We start from the raw sequence: 23,660 nt of genomic DNA on the forward strand, positions 1-23,660 counted from the left end.
ATGGTGCTCAGTTACGAGTGGTGTACCACAAGGATCTGTTCTGAGTCCTCTTCTATTTGTGATTTTTGGAAATAATTTGGATGAAGGAGTGTAAGGGTGGATTAGCAGGTTTGCGGACAATACGAGGGTGGGTCATGTTGTGGACAGTGTGGAGGGCTGTTCTAGGTCACAAAGGGGCATTGATAGGATCCAGAGCTGGGCTAAGAAGTGGCAGACAGAGTTTAACCCTGAAAAGTGTGAGGTGATTCATTATTGAAGGACAAATTTGAAAGTAGGGTCCAGGGTTAACGGAAAGATTCTTGGCAGTGTGGAGGGGCAGAGGGATCTACAGTTCCTAGAAAGCTGCCACCTAGGTGGATAGTGTTGTTAAAAAGGCGTATGGTGTGCTAGCTTTCATTAACAGAGGAATTGAGTTCAAGAGTTGTCAAGTTATGCTCCAGCTATACAAAAGCCTGGCTTGGCCACTTCAGGAGTATTGTGTCCAGTTCTGGTCACTTTCTTACAGGAAAGATGTGGAAGCCTTGGGAAAGGTACAGAGGTGATTTCCTGGGATGTTGCCTGGAATGGAGGGAAGGTCTTACGAGGAAAGGTTGAGACAGCTAGGGCTTTTCTCTTTAGAATGATAAAGGATGAGAGGCGACTTGATAGAGGTGCACAAAATTATCAGAGGTATAGATAGACAGCCAGAGACTTTTTCCCAAGGTGGAGGTAGCTTTTACAAGGAGACATAGTTTTAAAGTGAAAGCAGGCAGATATCGGGGAGATGTCAGTGGTAGGCTCTTTACTCAGAGAGTGGTAGGGACATGGATTGCATTGCCGGAGAGGGTAGTGGAGTTGGCCTCACTAGGGGCATTTAAGCGGCTATTAGATAGGCATATGGATGATAGTATTAGGTAGCGGTGAAGGTTAGACAGACCTTAGGTTTCGGGTAAAAGTTTGGCACAACATCGTGGGCCCTAGGGCCTGTACTGTTCTATGTTAAAGTTTCATGTTCTGTGACCCTTCCTTAGGACTGAGGGCTTCTGAGGAAGGGTCATCAGACCCGAAATGTTAACTCTGATTTCTCTTCACAGATGCTGCCAGATCTGCCGAGCTTTTCCAGCAATTTCTGTTTTTGTTCCTGATTTACAGCCTCCACAGTTCTTTTGGTTTTTATTTACATCTTGTTACAATAGATATGAGCTGGGTGCGGTGATCATTTGTTGGCTGTAAATTTGTTGCTGCTTGAAAGGAAAATGGTCCTTGATGCAAATGTTGCTTTTATTTATTTGTTTATTTCTTTCCTTTTGTTGTCGCTGATTAAAGGTGAATGTTTTCAACCATTTAAAGAGTTTCCAGTGTGTGATTGTCCCACACTGAACAATGAGGTGATGTTAGGTTAGACTGGTCATGAGGGTAAGATTAGTACTCCCATTGTCTGGAAGATGGGGTGACACTAAGGATGGGAACCTGAAGAGCTTTGTTCTTAAACAGCAATATGTTTATAAACAAACACTTGTATTTGCAATGTCGTGCCAGCTGTGCCACGTATCTGCCATAAGAATCGTTTCTCTTTGGTTCCCTACTCACTGCATGCATGGTGAAGGACAATTACTGATTAGTTGTGTTTGACTTTGTATATATTTTTGTGTACGTTTTTGACCTTACTTGAAGAAGAATATACTTGTCTTGGAGAAGATGCAACAAAGGGTCACTAGATTGATTCCTGGGATGAGGAGATTGCTTCTTGGGGAAAAATTGGGAGGACTAGGCTAAAAGAGTCATTGGATCAGATTCAGGGGTTGGCTCCTTTTCTTGACAGCACTTTGTAATCCTAGAAGAAAGGCAGCAGACATATAGGAATTCCACCACTGGGCAAGTCCTCCTCCAAGTCACAGGCTCAGCTTCCGGACTTGTGAACTATGTCAGCACTCATAGAGTCTTACAGTCATTCAGCACAGAAAGAGACCCTTCAGTCCAACAAGTCCATGCCGGTCATAGTCCCAAACTAAACTAATTCCACTTGCCTGCTCCTGGCCCATATCCCTGCAAGCCTTTTCTATTCATGTACTTATCCAAGTGTCTTTTAAAAGTTGTAATTGTACCTGTATCTACCACTTCCTGAAGGAGTTCATTTGACATGCAAACCACGCTCTGTGTAAAAAATTTGCCTCTTATGTCTTTTTAAAATGTCTTTCCTCTCACCTTAAGATGTGTTCCCTCGTCTTGAAAACCCCATCCTGGGGAAAAGACATCAACCATTTTCTCTGTTTATACCTCTCATTATTTTATCAACTTCTATCATTATTAACGCCATTATTGTGAGGTGGTTAAAATTCCGAAACTCTCTCCTTCGTCTCTTAAAGAATGTACTTACACTGCTTGGGCTACAGTGGTTGAAAAGGTCTTCCCAGTAATGTCACAGCACATGATGAAAAAAGGAAACTTAAACCCACAGCAAACTGGATACCATTTATATAGTAATGGCTACCTACTGCACAGACCCTGCCTATCACATCCTTTGGTTAACAGAAGGTGTGCAAGAGTGTACTATCTATGTAGGTGTCCAATTTTCAAGGGTAGTGCAGAGATTAATATCTCTCATGTAGCAAATATGTGCATGTACATTATTATCTAGCAATGATATTAATCAGCAATGCACTCCTAACGGTTTTCAATAGTGTTGAGATTTTACCATATGAAAACACTGCACAAAAGTGAATGAGAACATTCAGGCTATAAAATGACTCCAGTAAGCTTGTTTTATCTAATTAAAAACACACACAGAATTATTAGCTGATTATTTATTTGCTATGTTGCAGATTTTTTTTTGATTTCCAGTTCATTATGACACTAGCAGGGCTTGGAAAAATCTCAATTTCAAGATAAAGTCCTGTAGAGCCTACAGACAGGACTAAATGGTACACACGTAAAAGAAATAAACGCACTATAAAAGTCTGGAATGTGCAAAACAGTATCGTATATGTGATGAAAACCGAATACTGAACGCTGGCCATAGGCAAGAGAATAAAGTTTTCGTGTTCATGGTCAAGGAATAATTAATTTTAAAAAATGCTTTATGAAGAATTCAAATTGGTTTCTCTAATTTATAACAGACTGAAATTCTGTTAATAAATTAAGTAGATAACTAGTGATAAATGATAAATTCTTCTGGTTTGAGCTCTTATTCAGATGTGCATTCAATATGTGAAGATTTGAGCAGGGAATAGGTTTCCTGCTGCAGACACAAATCCTACATGAAGGATACAGTTCACTTCCTTTCATTGTATAAAATACACATGTGGTACTCCCTGTGTTCTGATTTGAGAAGGACAGGACCACCAGAGGATTTTAGTATCAGTTAGTGCAATTAAAATATTAAAATAAATAAAAATTACATACAAACAAGTATAATGAGTGGTACTTAGTAACGACTGACCCTTACTGATCGTGGAAATGAGATTCTGTGGATAGATTTACATTGCCCTTTCCAGTGTTTCAGTGAGTTTTCTATTGATGTTATGGCAGGAGACTGTAAGATCCAAAACAGAAATTGACCAATAAAGTGGTGATAGTACAGGAGCACTGGCAACAACCAACTAAATTGGAAATATTTTAATAAAGTTTGTTGACATAAACATCATGAGATTATGAACCTACAATCATTATTTCTTTTGATGACTCAGTCTGGGAAAATAATATGACTGGAATGAATAAATGTATTCTTCCTTTCCTGGCGAGTTGCCAGCTGACAGGTTGAGAAACTTGAGTGAAGTAAGTGATAAAATGACAATATTATCAAATAAAGGAACTTTTGAACAGTGTACACAAAGACAATTAGTAAGGTTCAAACTGTAGATACAATGTCTTCAAAGATTGATTCAAAAACCACCAAAAAGACCGCTTAAGTGATTACTTTGTTTTGGATTCTAATAAAACAATTGCCATTTTTTCAGTATAAAATTAATGAATACTCTAATTTCATCTATGTCACACAGTAACACACTAACCCTGTGTATTAATTATGAATTCTGCAATAAGTAGACCAAAACAGAAACTTTTACTTGTGCAATCAATTTCACCAATAAATGCTTAAGGATTAGATTACTTTCATAATCACCTCTATCCTTTGTCAACTCTGTTGGAAACACCCTCAGCAGGAAGAATGTTAAAAGAATGAAGAAGGTTCCAGATTTCATCCAGCCGGACGTGTTGTGGCATGACAACTGTGGCCTGCAGCTTTCATAAAGGATTTTTTGTATTTCTTTGGAGATGATCCACAGCTACTTTGAAGGACCACTGCTGATTATGCTACAACATTTTAAATGCAGCAGTTCCTATCCTCTACAATATTCAGGGCAAACTCTAATAGGGTTAGATAGAGTTCTAAAGTAGCTGTTGGCCCTTGGCTTATTCAAGGGACTTTACCTTTGGTTTCAACATATGGCCAGGGACACTTCTACAGTGTTTGTAACCACATGTGAACCATATTCCCAAACTGAACTTGCACCAATTTACCATTAAAGTTGGATTTCACCCCATCTTGGGTCTGATGAAACCTATGCAAATCAAGGAGATCAATAGTCAAAGGGAAATTAGGAAATAAATCAATTTATGAAAAGTCCTGCTAAATTTGGCTATTGAGCTACTGGCATTTATCAGTCCTAGTTGGTGGAACTTGAAATCCAATGGACACGAAAGTCAGCAGGGTATAAGACGGGTTCCTATTCATGCTTCATATGTCTGGCATCCAGCGAATTTCATTTCCCTTATTCTCGGTAGTGGTTTCACATTTGTGCTTGAGCTATTAGGCCTTTTGATGCTTAAATCCAGTCTTCGTGCACTTAACTACTGGCTCTATTTTGGAAAGATCATCCTTTATATGTTTTGGAATGTTGCAACAAAGATTAAAAATTAGTTTTCTTGAAACATATCAGTGGCTGAACAGATAAATGTGGCCTGACTCAGTCTGGACTCTCAGGGTGCAGCCGTCTAATCAAAATTCCAATTGGCAGCAAGAGGCTTCAGCTTTCTCAGGTTCCCTGTGCTGCTGAAGGCTCTCCTCATTGACCGCAGTGAGCTGTAACTATAGGCAATAAAAAGAAATGCAAATTAAGCAAATATTTTTCTATAATGTTGACAAACAATCAATTTTTCACTTACTTTTCTTAAATCACCGGTGAATCACCAAGAGTTTCCTTGAGGTGAGGTGGATGATACATTATAATTAATACACTTTTCATTATAAAACATACACTCTGTTGCTGTGGTTAGAACTGAATGAATCTGATCTGGCCTTCAAAGTCACATTCTGCAACTTATATCTATTAGCATTGGTCCAGAGATCAATTAGAACAATATAGCACATGAACAGGCCGCAGAGTACTCCAAGTCTGTGTTGCCACATTTTGCCCTTCCATTTTGAAATTGTCTCAACTTACAGGATCCGTAACTTTCTCTTCCCTTCCTATTCATCTATTCATCAAGGTGCTTCTTGAAAGCTGCTATTGTGTTGGCTTCCACCAGCTTCTCTGGCAGCATGTTCCACCCTTCGTGTGAAAAAATTGCCTCGTAACTTTTTTTAAACTTCCCCCCTCGCACCTTGAACCTGTGTCCGCTAGTAATTGCCTCCTCCACCCTGGGAAAAAGCCTCATACTTTCCACTCTATCTATGCCATTCACAATCTTATAGACTTCTGTCAGGTTGCTCCTCAAACTCCTGTGTTCTGGTGAAAACAAACCCAGTCTAGCCAAACTTTTTTCATAGCTAAAATCCCCCATACCAGACATCATCCTGGTAAACCTTTTCTTACCATCTCCAAAATATCCACATTCTTCTGGTAGAATGGTGACCAGAAATGTATGCAATATTCCAAGTGTGGCTAAATTAAAATTCCATAAAACTGCAGCATGACTTGTCTATTCTTGTACTCATTGCCTCTTCCAATGAAGGCAAACATGCCATAAGCCTTTTTTGCTACCTCATCTACCAGGGCTGCCATATTCAGTGATCTATGGATCTGCACACCCAGATTCCTCTGCCTATCAATACTCCTAAGGATTCTGCCATTCACTGTATAATTTCCACCTGTTCTTGACCTTCCAAAATACATTGCCTCGCATTTGTCTGGATTAAACTCTGCCATTTTTTGCCCATGCCTCCAACTGATCTATATCTTGTTGCATCCTTTGACAATCCTCCTCACTATCCACATCTTCACCAATCTTTGTATTGTCTGCAAACTTACTAATTAGACCAGCTGTGTATTCCTTCAGATCACTTTTATCTTTCCCGAACAGCAGAGGTCCCAGCACTGATCCCTGTGGAACACCGCTAGTCATAGCCTTCTATTCTGAAAAGCATCCTTCCACAGCTGCCCTCTGTCTCCTATGACTAAACCTGTTCTGTGTCTATCTTGCCAGGTAACCTCTGATACCATGTGATTTTACCTTTTGCACCAGTCTGCCATGAGGGACTTTGCCAAAGGCTTTACTGAAGTCCATGTAGACAATATCAAGTGCTTTTCTCTCATCAATCACCTTTGTCACCTCTTCAATAAACACAAACAAGTTTGTGAGGCACAACTTCCCCTGCACAAAACCATGCTGTCTGTTCAAAGTTTTTGAGCAGATTTGTAGACCGGGTTGTGGATGAGGTTGTAGACATGCTCACCGAGATGGTGGGTTTGGTTGCAAACGTTTTGTTACCCTGCTAGGTAACATTGTCAGTGTGCTTCCGGTGAAGCATTGGTGTTCTGTCCTATTTGTCATTTATATGCCTCGGTTGCAGGCGTCATTCATATTACTTCACAGTGCTTTGTACACAAGGTCTGATTCAATGTGTTTGTTGATGTAGTTCCGTTGGAATACCAGGCCTCCAGGAATTTACTGCTTTCCTTATATACTTTAAGGGCTTTGTCAGTTCCATTCCTCCCGGGCTTTATGTATGCTTCCCCTTCTTTTTGACCAAGGTCACAACGTCCCTGGTCATCCGAGGTTCACGTAACTTGCCATACCTATACATCATTCTTGCAGGAATGTGTCTCTTCTGAACTCTTATTAACTGCCATTTGAAATACTCCCACATGTCTGATGTTGATTTACCCTCAAACAGCCGCTTCCAATCAAAATACTCTAGTTCCTGCTTAATATTGTTGTCGTTTGCCTTCCCCTAATTTAATACGTTCGTCCACGGACTGCTGTTATCCCTATCCATGAGTATCTTACATCTCACGTCATTATGGTCATTACGCCCGAACCGCTCTCCCACTGAAACTGCACCCACCTGGCTCATTCCCATTCTTCACTCATTTCCCAAAACCAGGTCCAGTATAACCCCCTTCTCTGGTTGGGCGGTTTACATAATTAGAAGTTAATCACTGTGGTAAAACAGCTTGCAGGTTAGGAGTTTGTGAATTCATAGAGACAGGTAGGGAGAAAGGTTATTTTACACAGGGCTTTTGCTACTTTGAATTGTGTGTGAAGATGCATTGAAAACTAAAAATAATTTGACTTTTGTAAAAATAAAAATTGTTGGAATCAGAGAAATCATTGTGACTACTGCCTTTGGATAATATAAATCAGAATTTCTTTAATAACAATCCATAAATTTGTTGTTTTCAGTGAAATAGGCAGTAAAGAGTAAAATAATGTGATCATAAATACATTGTTATGACTTAAGTTGCACTAAAAAGATGTCAATGTACGCTTTTGAAATTCGTTTCTGTGACATTTTATGTGATCCTTTAACATAAAAGAATACATAACTGCACTATATGCAGTAAGGCTGGGGCAAAATGGTCACTTAGAAGCTCAGATATGCTTATAGGTTTTTGGTTCCAGGGAAGAAGAAACACCTGATACTTTGATCTACAGATGTTTACATCTGGTAGGAATATAGCACAATGAGTGCCTTACCTAAGTGTAAGCGATAGCGAACAGTCTCAACTAGTCATTAAAATATGTATCACAGGGGTCATTACCATAAATCTGTTGGAATGTTTTCCAGTGAAAGGTACATGCATTGAGTTTTGAGGGAAGAGATTTCATCGTTCAAGAGGGAGGAAAACCTAGGCCAATGGAGACACTCCTCTTGGTCATAGGAAATCTGTTTAAAAAATTAGGTGTCTGCAGTTACTAGAGTCTCTTTTAGTTTTGTATCTGGGTCCTGAGATCTTTGCTCGTGAATCAAACAAAAATAGCAGTTGGGCCCTGATGCAATAACAAATGATTGATGAGGATAATGCTGTTCATCAGCAAAGTCAGAATCCATGAAATAAAATGGGCAGGAGGATCGTGGATACAAAACTGACTTAATGTTAGGAAACAGTTGTGATTTGCTTTTTATTGAACTGAAGCAAGTTATATAGATGGGTTCCTCAGAGGTCAATGTTAGGCCCTCTGCTTTTCTGGCAATACATTAATGACCTAGATTTGGACATGTGGGGTAAAACTTCAAAATTTGTACATGATACAAGCCTTAAAGTATTGCAAACTGTGAGGAGGATAGTGTTGATCTTCAATAGGATATTGGAATGGACAGATGAGTGGCAGATAATGCTGATAAGCGTGAGGCAATTCATTTTAGTCGGAAGAACCAGGAAAGGCAATATAAAGAGTACACTTCTAATGCAGGTAGTGGACAGAGAGACCAAGGCAGAGTTGCACAGATCATTGAAGGTGACAAGAAAGATTAGGAAAGTGGTTAACACAACAAATAGGATTCTGCCTTTATAAATCGATGCAGAGAAAACAAAAACAAGGAAATTATGATAAATACATAAACACTGGTTTGGACTCAATCACAATATTGTACCCAGTTCTGAAGACTGTACTTTAGGAAGAAGGTGGAAATATTACAGGGATTGTATAAAGGTACATGAAAATGGTTCTAGGAATGAGGAACTTCATTAATGGATAGGTTGGGGAAGTTGGTATTTTTCTTCTTGTAAAGGAGAAGAGTGAAGGGAGATTTGACAATTGGTTTTAGCACATTCATGAAGGATTTGAACAGAATAGGAAGGGAGAGGCTGTTCTTATAAACAGATAGATCTGGATCCATACATTGATATAAAGAGATTGTCAAAAAAGCAACGGCTACATGAGGAAAAACCTTTTTAAGCAGTGAGTCTTTAGGATCTGGAATGTACTGCCTGAGAGTATGGGGGTGGCAGATTCAATTGAGGCCTTTAGGAAAAAAAAGGGCAATTATGTGAAGAGAAATAAACCGCTTTGCTATAGGGAAAATGAAAGGGAGAGATAGTAGGTTAATTCATATTGTAGAAAACAATTATGGACATTTGAACTGAATAGCCTTCACTTGTGCTGTAACCTGCCTGGAACATCATTAAAAAACATGGCTGGCTTTGGGCAGATGCCCTTGATGCCTGTAATTTCAAATTTTAGTTAGCCAGATAGAGCTGAGAACAGAATGACTTGTTCCATTTTAACTCTTGGTTTCTGCTTGATGGATTTAACGTGTGCCACAAACTCATTGAAGCATACAGCTTTAATTTTTAGTGACAGAAAAACAAAAATGACTGGCATTCATAGTACAATCTATCAAAATCAAGGAATTTTTTAAGTATCACCTAGCCTGAGCCTGAAAGCTCATATTTCTGTCATGGAGAGACCAATATATTAAATTTTGAGCTCCTGCAGGGAATGTTGGGCTGGATTTTCTGATGAGTGGTGGTTATAGTCAGATTGCCACTTTGTTTTTATTTTTTACATTAAGAAAGATCTCCTCAGTTTTAGCAGAGGATTCAGGTCATGGAGCCTGCAAAAAATACTTTAACTGTGTCTTCATAGTGCAGGATAGTTGGAGGAAGACAAATCCATGCTCCTTTCTTCACGGCAGTAGTTGCAATACTCAAAGATCTAAGTGCCCAACAGCACAGGTTGCCATCTTGTCAGCTTCAATGAAAGTTTTACTATCTAAGATAAGTGTAATGTTAGGGTGCCTCGTAGGAAGAGTGTCAAGTACGTAGGGTGCCAGGTGGATAGGAGCGAGCTAGATATCGTGCCAGGTAAGTGTGGGGGTTAGGTATCAAGTGGGTAGAGTGCTAGGCAAGGGCACTAGGTGCATGGGAGCCAGGTGGATTGATTGTGAGAGTGGCAGGTGGGTGGGGTGCATGATGCAAAATGGGAAGGATGGTAGTTAAGTGATTGAATGCTTAAGGTGGTTTGGATTGGCTTGGGTTGGGCAGAACAGGGAGTATATGAATGGGGTGTTATTTTCAGCATGGGGAAGGAGAGCTGGCAGCTCTGGCTACAGAGGAATGGATGCGCTAGGTCTTGGGATTAAGGTTCTTGGGGGATGGCAGTGGTTTGATCCTGGGATAGAGTGGGGTGTCAGGTCCTGGGGGTTGGTGGATGGTGGTGGAGTGCAGGAAGATGGGGATTGTGTCTGTTGGCAGGTAGGTCGGTCAGGTCAGAGGAGAGTGGAGGGATTGTCAGGTCAACTGGCAATCAGGTGTTGAGTCCAGTCATGGTGTGTGGGGGATGTTAAAGCTTACTAGGTCCCAGGGTAACAGATGGAATTGTTTGGCCCCAGGGAACACAAAAAGTTGAATAGACATGTCTGGTGAAGTTGTAGCTCGGGACTGTGTGGTAAGTCATGGGTAAGTTCAATAATTGCCCATGAGTTAGATGAGGCATTTACTCATTTAACTTTTCCTGGGTAGCTAATAACTGCTGCAGGATTCTTTGACTTCTCTGATTTAAATGCATACTTTCAGGGGGTACTAAGTGAGGGGAAACTTCCCATTGGAATTTTCAGTTTCTTGGGCATTTCCCTCAGAATCTGGTATGATCAACCTGAATAGCATGCAAAACACCATTTTTCACTGTATCTCTATGTGTCACAACAATAAATCAATCAAGCAATTCTAGGGGAAAGCTCAGCAAGTCTGGCAGCAAGAATGGTTTTGAGAAAGGGTCACTGGACCCAAAACGTTAACTCTGTTTTCTCCTCCACAGATGCTGCCAGATTTGCTGAGCTTTTCCAGCAGCTTTGTTTTTGTTCTTGATTTACAGCATCTGCAGTTCTTTTGGTTTGTATTAAGCAATGTTAGGGATTCAGCAATTCCCTTTTACTCTGCAGAAAATCCGGACTCTTCCTCCCAAATAACCCTCATTTTTATCCCATGTATTTGGAATGAATTCAGGAGTCTTTTAGATATAAATTCAACATGAAAATGAAGTGCAAGATAGGGCAAGTGCATACTGGATTATCATCCCTAACAGTGATAAGTGTAGAAAGGAGGTCAAGGTCAGTTTCAGGTGAAGGGAAATCGGAGTAATTATCCTTAATTTGTCTTTTTCTTCTTGATTTTGTGGTCTATGCTCTTTATTGGTTGGTTTAAAGATTAAGATATATGAATCCAGGAACGCAATTAGAAGGCAAGATTGATTCAAGTGCCTTTTTTTCGTTTTCATTGCAGAAGGTGTTGATGTAAAAGTATATCTCATTTAGTCCAGAGATTGAAAATGAAATGAATATTGCTTCCTTCATTCTTAAAATAGGAAGGCAATCTATATAGACAAAACCAATGCCACAAGTTGCATTAGAAAGAAGATACTTCATCTGTCACATTCTTGTCCCCTTTTTGATACTTTCCCATGAAAATATTCGGAAGATGTGGGAAGTATTTCCGTAACACACATCTTTCACATAATTGAAAATGATCACGAGTATTCTGCACTGTTCAGATAAGGTACTATTATACTGTACTAAATGTGTTCTATTCCATAAGCTACGATAATTTTTAAAAATGCCTTGGGATTTGTTTGCATAATATGTTTGGCACAAAATAGAAGTACAAGTGATTTGCACCAGTGTTTGTTACAGGTAAGTGATGTTTTATTGCTTCTGGATATGTTTGATGTAAATTATGAAAGGCAGTTGCAAGTAAGAAGAGTGCTATTAACTAAGACAGATTTGTTTAACAGCTTTCCTAAGTGCCTGTCATTATTTATAATATATGCAGACGTTTGATATTAAAGTGCTCAAAATGGTGAAAGCATTATTTGTTGAGTATAAAATAGACAGCACAGATAAGTCATCAATTCTATAATGTGAACACTTTAAGAGGTGATATAATTGCAGCAATATTCAAATGAAACATTTAGAAAATGTGACATTTTTTGTGACATCTAATTGTTTTTTTCATGGTTCATGATCAAAGTGATTGTGAACTGTAGAAGTAGAATGCATTGTACTTGCTGACAGAATGAAATACTCTCAGGTTAGTTATGACGTGAAGATGTCACAGCATGCATCTCCATGGATTGGACTGGCAATGTAACTGACCCAACCATCAGTGCTATTGTTAACATCTTTATTTCCTATCGAAGTGCTGATTACATTCCAATTATTGACAGATTTGGGAATATTGCCAATTTAACTTTACAAAACTGGCATGTTTATGTTGGCTAGACGAACTCGAGTCTCAACAATCACATTCTGAACTTAAAACCTCCTCAAAGGTATCCATTTGGGCTTTAACTTTGGTTGGGTAGTGGTAGGCCATGAATTGGTACTTGGTACTAGAAATAGAGCCTAATTATTGCTGTATTAAATAATACTTCTGAAAGAATTAATGTTCATGTTACATTGAACTCCAGCCATTCTGTTGATGCCACAAACAGTCTGTAGGTGGAGACAGTAAGTTCTACACTTGACTTTGTAGGCAGTAGATACATCCTGCATAGCTCGTAAGCGCTCTAGTAATTATGTCTGTTAAGTAGTATGTTGCTATACATATAGCTTTCATGCAATGAACCACCTTATTATTTAAAAACGTTGGGTTGTCTGTTAAAGCTCTCTGGTAGTGTATCCTCTATCAATGATCATTGGATAGGAGGATTGGTGACTTAAATAACTGTTATTCCGAACACACAGCGGCAGTTATCCTGAGGTGTCAGTGGGGTCAATCAGGGTAACGCCACATTTAGAGCAAAAACACAGATCAAATTCCATGCTGAGGCATTCATCCATGAGAAGAATAAGAACCAGAAGAAAATAAAATCTTGAAAACAAATTAGTTTACCACTTTAAGTGCACTATGGCTTTAAAAATACATGTAGTCAGTCTGTAGCTAATACGTGCCCATCAACAAACAGACTATAGTAACCAAGGAAGGATCAACCGGGCAATCTAAGCACTCCAAAGATAAACCTTCGCAAGAAAAATGAGAAGACACAGAGGGGAAAGCTTGTGGGTTGTGAAAAGAGAGAAAATCCAACAACGCCTAGTAAAAGATCATTGCCTATTGAAGGAGGCTTTGTAGGCAGCAAGAGAGGATTGCATGTCTAAAGTTTCCAAGGAAAAAGGGAATATCTTTAGGAATACGATGCAAAGCCTAGGCGAAGGAAGTCAAGAGAGTTCTCACCACTCATAGTGAACATTCCTGCCACTGAGATTAAGTTCCACCAGTTGCATCTGTAAGAAAGAGTGAAAGAGCCAGAAAATAGGTTTAAATTGGGACTAAGGAAATGGGAAGACCTCGGAATTTATTTCAGATGGAAAAAGAATTTTAAGAGAATTTTAATGAAAGAATTTAGCAGAAGGCAATTCAACAGAAACTAATCAGTTTGAAGAATTGGGACTCGGTATATAAACTGTGATTTTGGTGTGAAGATTTATAGGGGCTGTAGCCAAAGAAAGAAGTGCTTGATATTTTAGACTGTTAAAAATGGGAAACATGGTTTTTTCTCAGGAGGAACTGAGGAAGCTCCACCTTGAGAGGTAGAGATGGTATCAAAACCTTAAAAAGGTGGGCAACTATAACTTTGAATGTTAAAAACAATGGAAATACCCTTCAAAGAGTCATAAACACACAGTAAGTAATACAGAGATACAATATTTCAATGTAAAACATTATGGAAGAATTTCATACAGTAAAACTGCAAACAGACTTAAAAAAATTATAAATAAAGAAAATACTGTACAGAGAAGCTCACACTATAGTAATTAAATTTAAAAAGAGTTTTACAATAGTAAGCATAATCACTTTCAGAAGAAATTTAAGGGACTGTAATGCATCTACAGAGATTCAAGATCAGAGAGGGGGCATATGGAACATAAGGTTGGACATCTTGGAGAAAACTTTTAAGATACAGCATTGGCTGAAAATCAAACACAAAATGCAGAAGTAGGACAGTTACAGAACAGAAGAACAGGGGGATGCTCAACATGCTGAGAGCTCAACACAGTTGAGAAATCTACTTTAGAAAAAATATCAAAGACAATCATGGGGAAATTGATGATTTTAATGACAATCTTTGTATATATCAATGGAAATCCTGTTAATTTGACTTTACTACAAGTGCTGAGGTTACTGTACTATTTACAGTGGTTAATGAAGCAAAAGCTATAGTCAAAACAGCGCTGACAATACATGGTCCTTACCTGGTCTGGCCTACTCGTGACTCCAGACCCACAGCAAAGTGATTGACTCTGAACTGCTTTCTGGGCAATTAGGAATGGGCAATAAGTGCTACCTAGCCAGTGACACCCTCATCCCGTAAATGAATTTTTAGCAAGTTTTGGACTGTGGTCTATAAAAGAGACTACTTTAAATAAAGGAAATTGTGCAAAGCGATGATTGCAATTTAAAAAATATGCTTACTGGAGCACATTGGAAATAAAGCCTCACTATTCCTGGAGTTAGCAGAAATGTGAAAATTTAACTAAATCACTACTTAGCTAACAATCAGGTTAAAAGAATGTGCATGTCAGGTTTGTCATTAAGAAAATAACTAATTATAATAATTTCACTGTTTTCAAACAATAGCAAGAACTAAACATGGTTACTAGCTTGTAATTTGACTATTTAAACTCTGTCCTTTATTTTACACATTACCATACAAAGAGACAAGATGCAAGTAATATGGATGGAGAAAACATCAGAGAAGCACTATTCTGGCACCAATCCCTGGATCACAGACATCAAGGGATTGTTGTCTGTGCAGTACATTAAAAATTGTGTGATTAAGCTACAGCATAACAAGAGTTAAATTTACACATGCTATTGTAAAAAGTTGAAATGCAGGGGTGGTCAAGAATAGGAGATTGGTTTGAAGCAACAATGGAAGTACGTGACTAACAGACTGTGGCCTAGATCTTGTAGTTAGGGTGTGGGGAACAGCTTGTGAGTACGTCATGGGAAAATATCATGGAATAGATTAACAGAATGTACTGACTGTTATTTGGGGTTTTGGGGAGGATCATGTAAAAGTAATATAAGAAGCGTGATTAAAGCTACGGTTGCAGAGGTCTCAACTTGCAACTATTTAGTCTACATATAAGAAGAAATAAAGCTGGACATTTGAGAAGATCATGGACCTGTTCCTTATTTCTTCGGAGCCCAATAACTTTGCGTAGACGGCAGGATTGCAAAGATGAATGTTGGAACACTGAAGACTCCCAATATCCCATCAGTTTCGAGAGGTAAGGACTCCACTTGATTCTAAATATCCTCAGGTGATAGTGAAAGCTCAAACCCACTTTGTCTAACATGAGCCATAACCTGTTTGCAATCTCCAACTTGAGCCCATTGTATTTACAAATGTCTGTTACTGGCAGAGAGTGTGATCTCTGTTCTATGGCTCATTAAGTCCCATTGGCTCTAAGTCCATATAAGTATCCAGGAATAATCCTCCACATGATTTCAAAATTCTCTGAGTAGTATTTGGCCTAAGATTCCCTAATAGACGTCTAACTCAGCAGAGGAAATAATATCTCTGCGCTCCCCCCCCCCCCCACCAAGTATATGACTAGCCTACGATTCAAGACCCATTAAAACTGGTAGTCACAAGAAATAATGGCAGGACAAAAGAAACAAGAACACTCTACAACAGTGAAAGGATGGCAGGCTCCATCTGATAAAATCAAAGGAATACATTGAACAATAATCTGACCTCTCAAAAACCTTGACAGAAATCCATGAGAAGTATGGAACCTCCACGGGTCAATGGTCCCTGGATGATATTAAATGTGTTTGGGGTAAGACCATCTGATTAAAAGATAAAGAATGCATTCGCTGGTCTCTGTGTACAATGCAATAAATTAGAAAGCAACAAGTGGCACAGAAAGAACTAACCATAACAGGAAAGTTAACAGTTTAATAGATCAATTAAATGCTGTCAGCGAAGAATTTAAAATAGCAAAATAAAATTAACAGAGGAAGAGAAGACCCAACTGTTGGAAGACCCTTTATCATTACCTGGTCTGAGCGGTCTGGTTATATCTCTTTACCCGTACTTGATGTCCCTTCAAGATAGAGTATGAATCCTGAGAAGAGGGGGTGAACTACCTAGGTCCCATTCTGAGTCTAGTGATTCTGAGGACGGGGATGAAACACCATGGTTGAGACCTCTAGGGATAGGGAAGAAACGGCATGGGAAAAAGAAAAATGAAGATGGTGATACAAAAAAAAGTATATGTAACGAATGATACATAAGCCAGCAAAATCCCAACTTGTAGAAAGATGGTCCAAAGAACTCTCTCACCAAAGAAAAGGAGGTATGAAGACATGGAATGAACTGGAAGAGCTTAAAAAAAATATATAATTTGTATCCTTTGGATGAAGTACGGGTATTGTCTATTATGGTTGGAGGCGATGCTGGAAGGAAACTGACTAGGAAGGTTAAAGAAGTAGGCCATGATGGCCAGCATATTGATGATGGGTGGGCTGCAGTTAGAAACTGGCTGCGTTTTTCAAATAGTCATGCTACATGGTCACTACAACATCTGAAAAAGGAGGAATGGCAAGATCATTAGATGTGGGCAAAGGACAAGAATGATTGTGGCCTGATGCAGATGCCAACAGTCACGTTACAGGAGCTGCCTCGCCATCCACTAAACAATGCCCCATTAGTTCAGCCTCCATTGCTAGCACTTTGCCTGTTACTAAGCGAATAGAACTACAAGATTCGTTAAAATTTACAGTTCATCTAATATTCTGATGTGGTCAGTCAAAAAGCTGGAAGGGATCTAGTGTTTGATGGTGGACTATAGGAAAGTAAATCATTGTATTGATCAGTTGGTGCTCTTGGTTGCAGGCCCCTCTGCTGTTTTTAATGCCTTCTCACCAGGTCACAAGTATTTTTCGGTAATAGACATAGCCAATGGAGTTTGGTCAGTTCCTCTGGCCCTGGGGTACAGCAATGGTTCACCTTTACTGTGTAGCAATATACTCAGACATGCCTGCTACAGAGTTTCCACTATAGCCCTATTGTCATCCACATGGCCTCACAGAATCATGTGCGGGAATTGCTTCCAATGTCATCTACAGTGATTTCAATATGTGGATGATATTCTGGTGGCATCTCAGACAGAAGAGCAGGGGAATTCTGTGTACTCTCCTTGACCATTTACACTCCTGTGGTCATGAGGTTAATTTTAAAAAGGCGCAAATTGCCCAAGACAAGGTGGTATACCTAGGACAGAACAGCTCAGCAGGAAAACACGACATGACCCAGGATAGGACTGCTGTCATTTATATGATCAAAGAGCCAATTAATAATCAGGAATTGGGATCTTTTCTGGGCCTTTGCAAATTTAACCAAAACTGGATTGATGGTTATATACAGCTATCTCAGCTGTTAAATGATCTCTTGAAGGGAACGTGGGAATCAAAGGGAACAGATAATAAAATGTGAGGCTGGATGAACACAGCAGGCCAAGCAGCATCTCAGGAGCACAAAAGCTGACGTTTCGGGCCTAGACCCTTCATCAGAGAGGGGGATGGGAGGAGGGAACTGGAATAAATAGGGAGAGAGGGGGAGGCGGACCGAAGATGGAGAGTAAAGAAGATAGGTGGAGAGAGTGTAGGTGGGGAGGTAGGGAGGGGATAGGTCAGTCCAGGGAAGACGGACAGGTCAAGGAGGTGGGATGAGGTTAGTAGGTAGCGGGGGGTGCGGCTTGGGGTGGGAGGAAGGGATGGGTGAGAGGAAGAACCGGTTAGGGAGGCAGAGACAGGTTGGACTGGTTTTGGGATGCAGTGGGTGGGGGGGAAGAGCTGGGCTGGTTGTGTGGTGCAGTGGGGGGAGGGGACGAACTGGGCTGGTTGAGGGATGCAGTAGGGGAAGGGGAGATTTTGAAACTGGTGAAGTCCACATTGATACCATATGGCTGCAGGGTTCCCAGGCGGAATATGAGTTGCTGTTCCTGCAACCTTCGGGTGGCATCATTGTGGCAGTGCAGGAGGCCCATGATGGACATGTCATCAAGAGAATGGGAGGGGGAGTGGAAATGGTTTGCGACTGGGAGCTGCAGTTGTTTTTTGCGAACTGAGCGGAGGTGTTCTGCAAAGCGGTCCCCAAGCCTCCGCTTGGTTTCCCCAATGTAGAGGAAGCCGCACCGGGTACAGTGGATGCAGTATAACACATCAAAGGGAACAGTTGCTTTCACTTGGAACAGTGTTCCACATTTCAGCAATTAAAGACAACTCTGTGCTCAGCTCCAGTTTTGGGTATCCCTGAGAACAGAAACTGTTCATCTCGATGTGCATGAGAGCAACAGCTACATAACGGTCATACTTATGCAAGAACATGGTGATCAACAGAGACCGATTGGCTATTACTCAGCTTGATTAGACACAGTGTGGCCCTGGGTTGGGGCAGCTGCTTCAGGGTTATGGAGGCTGTGTGTAGAGCTGTGATGGCCACAGCCCTCCCCTTATACTTGATCAGACATTGATTGATAAACTTCCTCATAAAGTCCACGCCATGTTGTTCACGAATAGAGACTCCCAGGTGACAGCAGCATGATGGATGTGTCGGACAGTTGTTTTAGAAGCCCCTAACTTCCACTTTGTCCGTGCTAGCCTGGTCAATCCCAATACTTCACTCCTGATTTTGAGAGACCTAAAGCGGGGAAGGGGAAGAGACTGGTGAAGCTTGAGAAGAACACGATTGTGTAGAAATTTTGCAGCACTTAGGTGTAGTAGCTCAGGCAGCTAAAGTGCCCGTGCAAAATCCGGTTTTTGTCCTCTTTACAAATGGATCCTTATTCATTGAAAATGGCATCCGAAAAGTGGGCTGAGCTGTTACCAGCTTACATGAAGTGATAGCACAAGGAAGTTTGCTTGCAGGCACTTCAGCTCTGCAAGTGCTAATACGTGCACTCACACAAGCCTGTGAAGTAGCAGAAAGAAAAACAGCAAATATTTTTATAGTATCAGAGATAATGGGAACTGCAGATGCTGGAGAATCCAAGATAATAAAGTGTAAAGCTGGATGAACACAGCAGGCCAAACAGCATTTCAGGAGCACAAAGGGGTCTGATGAAGGGTCTAGGCCCGAAACGTCAGCTTTTGTGCTCCTGACAGGCTGCTTGGCCTGCTGTGTTCATCCAGCTTTAGACTTTATTATCTAATATTCTTACAGTCTCTTGCTACGTATTTGGAGTCACCCATGATTTTGGACCATTATGGCAACACCTATCCAAAATAGGACTAAGTGCTTGATCTCCTAGAGGACATAAAACTGCCAAAGGGAGTCTCAAATTTGAAATGTAAAGCTCATACAAGAGAACATACAATAGATGAACTAGATGCCTAGGCAGACCCAGTGGCTAAAAATGCAGTCTCTCAAGATAACCATCCGAGTGGATCAACGGAACCAGAGTTAAAAGCTCTTACGACCAAACCACAGGATTTGAAGACCATGGAAGAGTAATGCTCTTGAGAGGAGAAATGGACATAGATTGAAGCTGGAATTAAACTAAGCGAGGATGGTGTCTGGAGACAAAGAGACCTGTTGCACCTCAAGCATTTTTGTCTTTTTTGCCACAACAAATCCAGTCACGGATATCTGGCAGGGCTTGATATTGGCTTTATGTGGGCCTGTAAGGGAACATTTGGCCTCTTTACAAATGATGCTAGATTCCAAGGGGTAGGGGGGAGGTTTTAAGAAACATGCACAACTGGTAGCGAACCATTGTCAAATGCCAAGGGATAACCCTGGACCAACTTCAGTAACATCACAATTAAGACCTCCTGCACCTGCAGGACCCTTCCAACATCTACAAGTGGACTACGTATCTCTCCCATAATGCCAGGTCTTAATCACTGTTGACAAATTCTCCAGATAGGTGGAAGTGTCGCCAGTTGGAAAAGCCACAGCAAACCATACTGCTAAAGGATGTAACTCATTTTACTGGTGCAGTACACCAAGAGGTGCGCAGACAGTGGAATATTAAATGGGATTGACACTGTCCTCATCATTGCCAGTCATTGGGACATGTGGAACGAACTAATCGGTCTCTGAAGTAATGTCTTACTGAGTATCGTCGAGAAGGATTGCCTTGGCCTCAAGCTTTACCCATAGTCCGGTGTAGCATATGTCCCACCCCAAACAGGACTACTGGCTTGAGACCTTTTGTGATTACAACTGGTGAACTCAAAAACCTTGCCTGAAACAACAGATCTCAGAACAGCTGATTATCATCTGCTAAGTGACTCATTGCTAAAATACAGTCAGGATTTAACCAAAGCTGTCAGTTCTGCTTCTCAACTGGTATCAGCAGCTTGGGGAGATCCCCCAGAAGGTGGACTCAATATAGCCCCAGGCACTTGGGAAAGAAAATACACAAAGAGCTACTGGGTGCCAAGTGGAAAGATCCATATCAGGCCCAGGTCACAACTGCATCAGCTATCAAGGTAGAAGGCAAGAAAGCTGGGATTCAAGCATCGTACGTCAACAGAACAACTGTCCCTGAACCATCATGAATGTGCTGTTACTTTTGGAACTCATAACTATACTGATCCCCCTTTTAGTGAGAGGATTTATCATAAAACGTGAACTCACTGTAAGTAACTTTTTGTATATGTCTTTAATACTAATGCCAAATGTGCCAATGTTTCCAGCTGCTGGGTTTGCTTACACATTCCCATACATTCAAATCGAGGTATCCTTCTGAGACCCATTCCTTTTAATGTATTTGAGATGGTAGAATGGGTGACTTGCCAGAATGAATCCCTAATGGCTGGCGTTTGCATGGCTGCCACATCTGTAATGGGTTATATTGAGTAGACATTAATGTCACCGGAGATAAGTAGGAATCAACAGAGTACGGCTTTTCTGCTTTTGAAGGGTGGTATCAACTCCAATTTAATACCCCCCAAATACCACTATTTGTTGCCATTACCAACACATCAAAGGTAGGAAAACTGGTTGTCTCCATTTGCCTCATTAGATCTGAGACTGGAGTAGGTCTGCCAGTCACAATAATTGCATCCAATATTTTAATGTCACCCCTGACACTGAGCCTCCATCTAAACTTTATTTTACTAACGTCACATCAGTGGGAACTATTGATCACGCTGGGTTTTCTGGCTACATAACTCGGTTTGTCCCATACAATGGTACGTATTTTTTTTGTGGACACAAAGCATATGCCTGGTTGCCCTCCTCTTGGACAAGCTTCTGTTACCTTACTTTTGTGGTTCTGTTTATGTGTCACACTTGTGACATCGCTGAAATCCACTTTTAGAGTGCTTAAACGTTCTATTACTGAGCTGGAGAGGTTCTGGATGACTGCATTTCCTTGGTATGAAGCAGGTAGGGATTCCAGGGAGATTATTAATTTGGCAGCTATCCTAGAGCAGACAGCCAATGACATCTCTCAGGCCCTTGATAAGATTAATGCTGAAAATGGTTGCCCTAGGAGCCACCACTATGCAGAATCGCACAGCTCTAGACTGGATCTTAGCCGAGAAAGGTTGCAGCTGTGCTCTTAGATGTCAAGTGTTGCACCTATACCCCTGCTAACTCTGAGGGAATCACCAACTTGGTTGACCATATCAGTAAGGAAATGGACAAACTCAAGCAGGCCCCGGCTTCCACTTTGTCAAGGTGAGCTACCGGTTGGGATCATTGGGTAGGCTGTTAATTCAAGGAATTGTACTTTTTATTGTTGTGACTCTTATTCTGTATTTCTTGTTTATCTTGCTTAAATGTTGTATTTGGCAAATGCTGAAGCCTAAAGTTCAGTATTTTACTGTTCTTCAATGCTTGCTTTGCTTGTGTGATTCTGTTTGGGAAGAATCAAAGCGGGGGTTGTGGAGTATATTGAAGATTGTGAAGTTTAGCTACAGCATAACAAGGGTTAAATTTACAAAAGGCTGAATTGCAGGTGTGGTCGAGACTAAGGAGATTGGCTCAAAGCAGATATGGAAGTACATGACCAAAAGACTATTGCCTAGATCTTAAAGTTAGGGTGTAGGGAACAGCTTACGAGTATGTCATGGGAAGATATTGCAGAACAGATGAACAGAATGTGCTGACTGTTATTTGTGGTTTTCAGGAGGATCAAGTAAAAATGTACAAGAAGCATGATGAAAGCTGTTGCTGCAGAGGTCTCAACTTGCAACTACGTAGTCTACACACGAGAAGAAATAAAGCTGGGTGTTCAAAAATATTCACAGACTCATTCCTTATTCCTTAGGAACTTAACACTCTCTTTCACCTTTCTTCTGGCTGCTTTTGGTTCTTCACCAATTACATAAAAATGCGGATACTCCACTTCGCAGTCTTTCTTTCACTGGTCGAGGATTCACCTTTTCAATGCCTTTGAATGTTATTTGTCCCCCTTTTTCTTCTCAACAAGAAATTTGCAAAGTGAGCAGTGTACAGAGGAATGGTGAGTGACAGCAGCTACTAGGAGATATTTTGTAACTTCTTCACATAGGAAGGGAAGAAAGAGAGATTTAGGTGTTTTCACTTTGCAGCTTCAAAGCTTCTCCTCTATTGTCAATGTACAGCTTTGTCACCACTACCCCAGGTACAAATCAAATAGTTGTTACTATGCGAAACAAAATTTTCCTGAACGTACAAACATGAAGCCAATGTGTCTGCCATTCTCCCCAGCTGTTTGAATGAAGTCACATTGTAGATACAACTCATAATGAGTTCCAGTAATTGAGTTTTAAAATGGTAGTACTTTCTGCCAGTTTCCTCAGTTTGAGGCTATTTCTTTTCCCATTTTTGTTACTCCACAGCTCATAGCAAAAATGGTCTTTACATGTATCTATCCTTATGAAAGACAACATGGTTATTTCAAAAATGGTTCATCACAAGGTATATGACACAGATAACAAAACATCCATCCATCCTTCATTACACGTCTTATATAATCTTTGTAACCTTTCATTTAAATTCTTAATTTATGTAATCACATTTTCATTCTAGACTGTGTCTGCTATCAAACTATCCTTACAATCAATATGAACAATTCTTATATTGCATGGTTGCATAACTAAACTCCACCTGAACAATCATGCATTTTGGGTTTTATACTTTTCAACAAATATAAGGGGATTATGGTTAGTGTGGATTAATCTTAGGTACAAGCACCTAGGTGAAAGTCTTGGATACAAAACAGGAATAAAAAATATTTAAAGCATTATTTTACAGAATTTAAAAAGTAAGTTGGAAACAAGACATTGTTAAGGATTGACTTTACTGGCAGTAAAAAACAAATCAAACAAATATTACATTGTAGCAGCTCAGTGCAGCGTTTCCGCAAGTGGTTTGACCGTCCATGTCAGACCCCAGTCCAACAGCCGACCCCACTCCACTCCAATGCTCCACTCCACTCTGTACCAGCACTCAGCTACTCCAAGGTAAATTGCAGGACTCCCTCCCACATACTGGTGTCCACCCAGGACTTG

The 23,660-nt window shown here is 40.4% G+C and overlaps 1 protein-coding gene across 1 annotated transcript in view; it reads right to left on the reverse strand.

Moving 5' to 3' along the window:
* Positions 1 to 2,780: 2,780 nt before the first annotated feature.
* The window catches only part of LOC125459774 (golgin subfamily A member 4), a 709,733-nt gene continuing 688,853 nt past the window's right edge, over positions 2,781 to 23,660 (reverse strand). The window contains exon 41 of the mRNA XM_048546606.2: positions 2,781 to 5,065. Within this exon, the coding sequence (XP_048402563.2) occupies positions 4,972 to 5,065 (94 nt within the window). The 3' untranslated portion in view covers positions 2,781 to 4,971. The remainder of the gene's footprint in view (positions 5,066 to 23,660) is intronic.

Source organism: Stegostoma tigrinum, chromosome 16 (genome assembly GCF_030684315.1).
Source record: "Stegostoma tigrinum isolate sSteTig4 chromosome 16, sSteTig4.hap1, whole genome shotgun sequence".
Taxonomy (NCBI): Eukaryota; Metazoa; Chordata; class Chondrichthyes; order Orectolobiformes; family Stegostomatidae; genus Stegostoma; species Stegostoma tigrinum.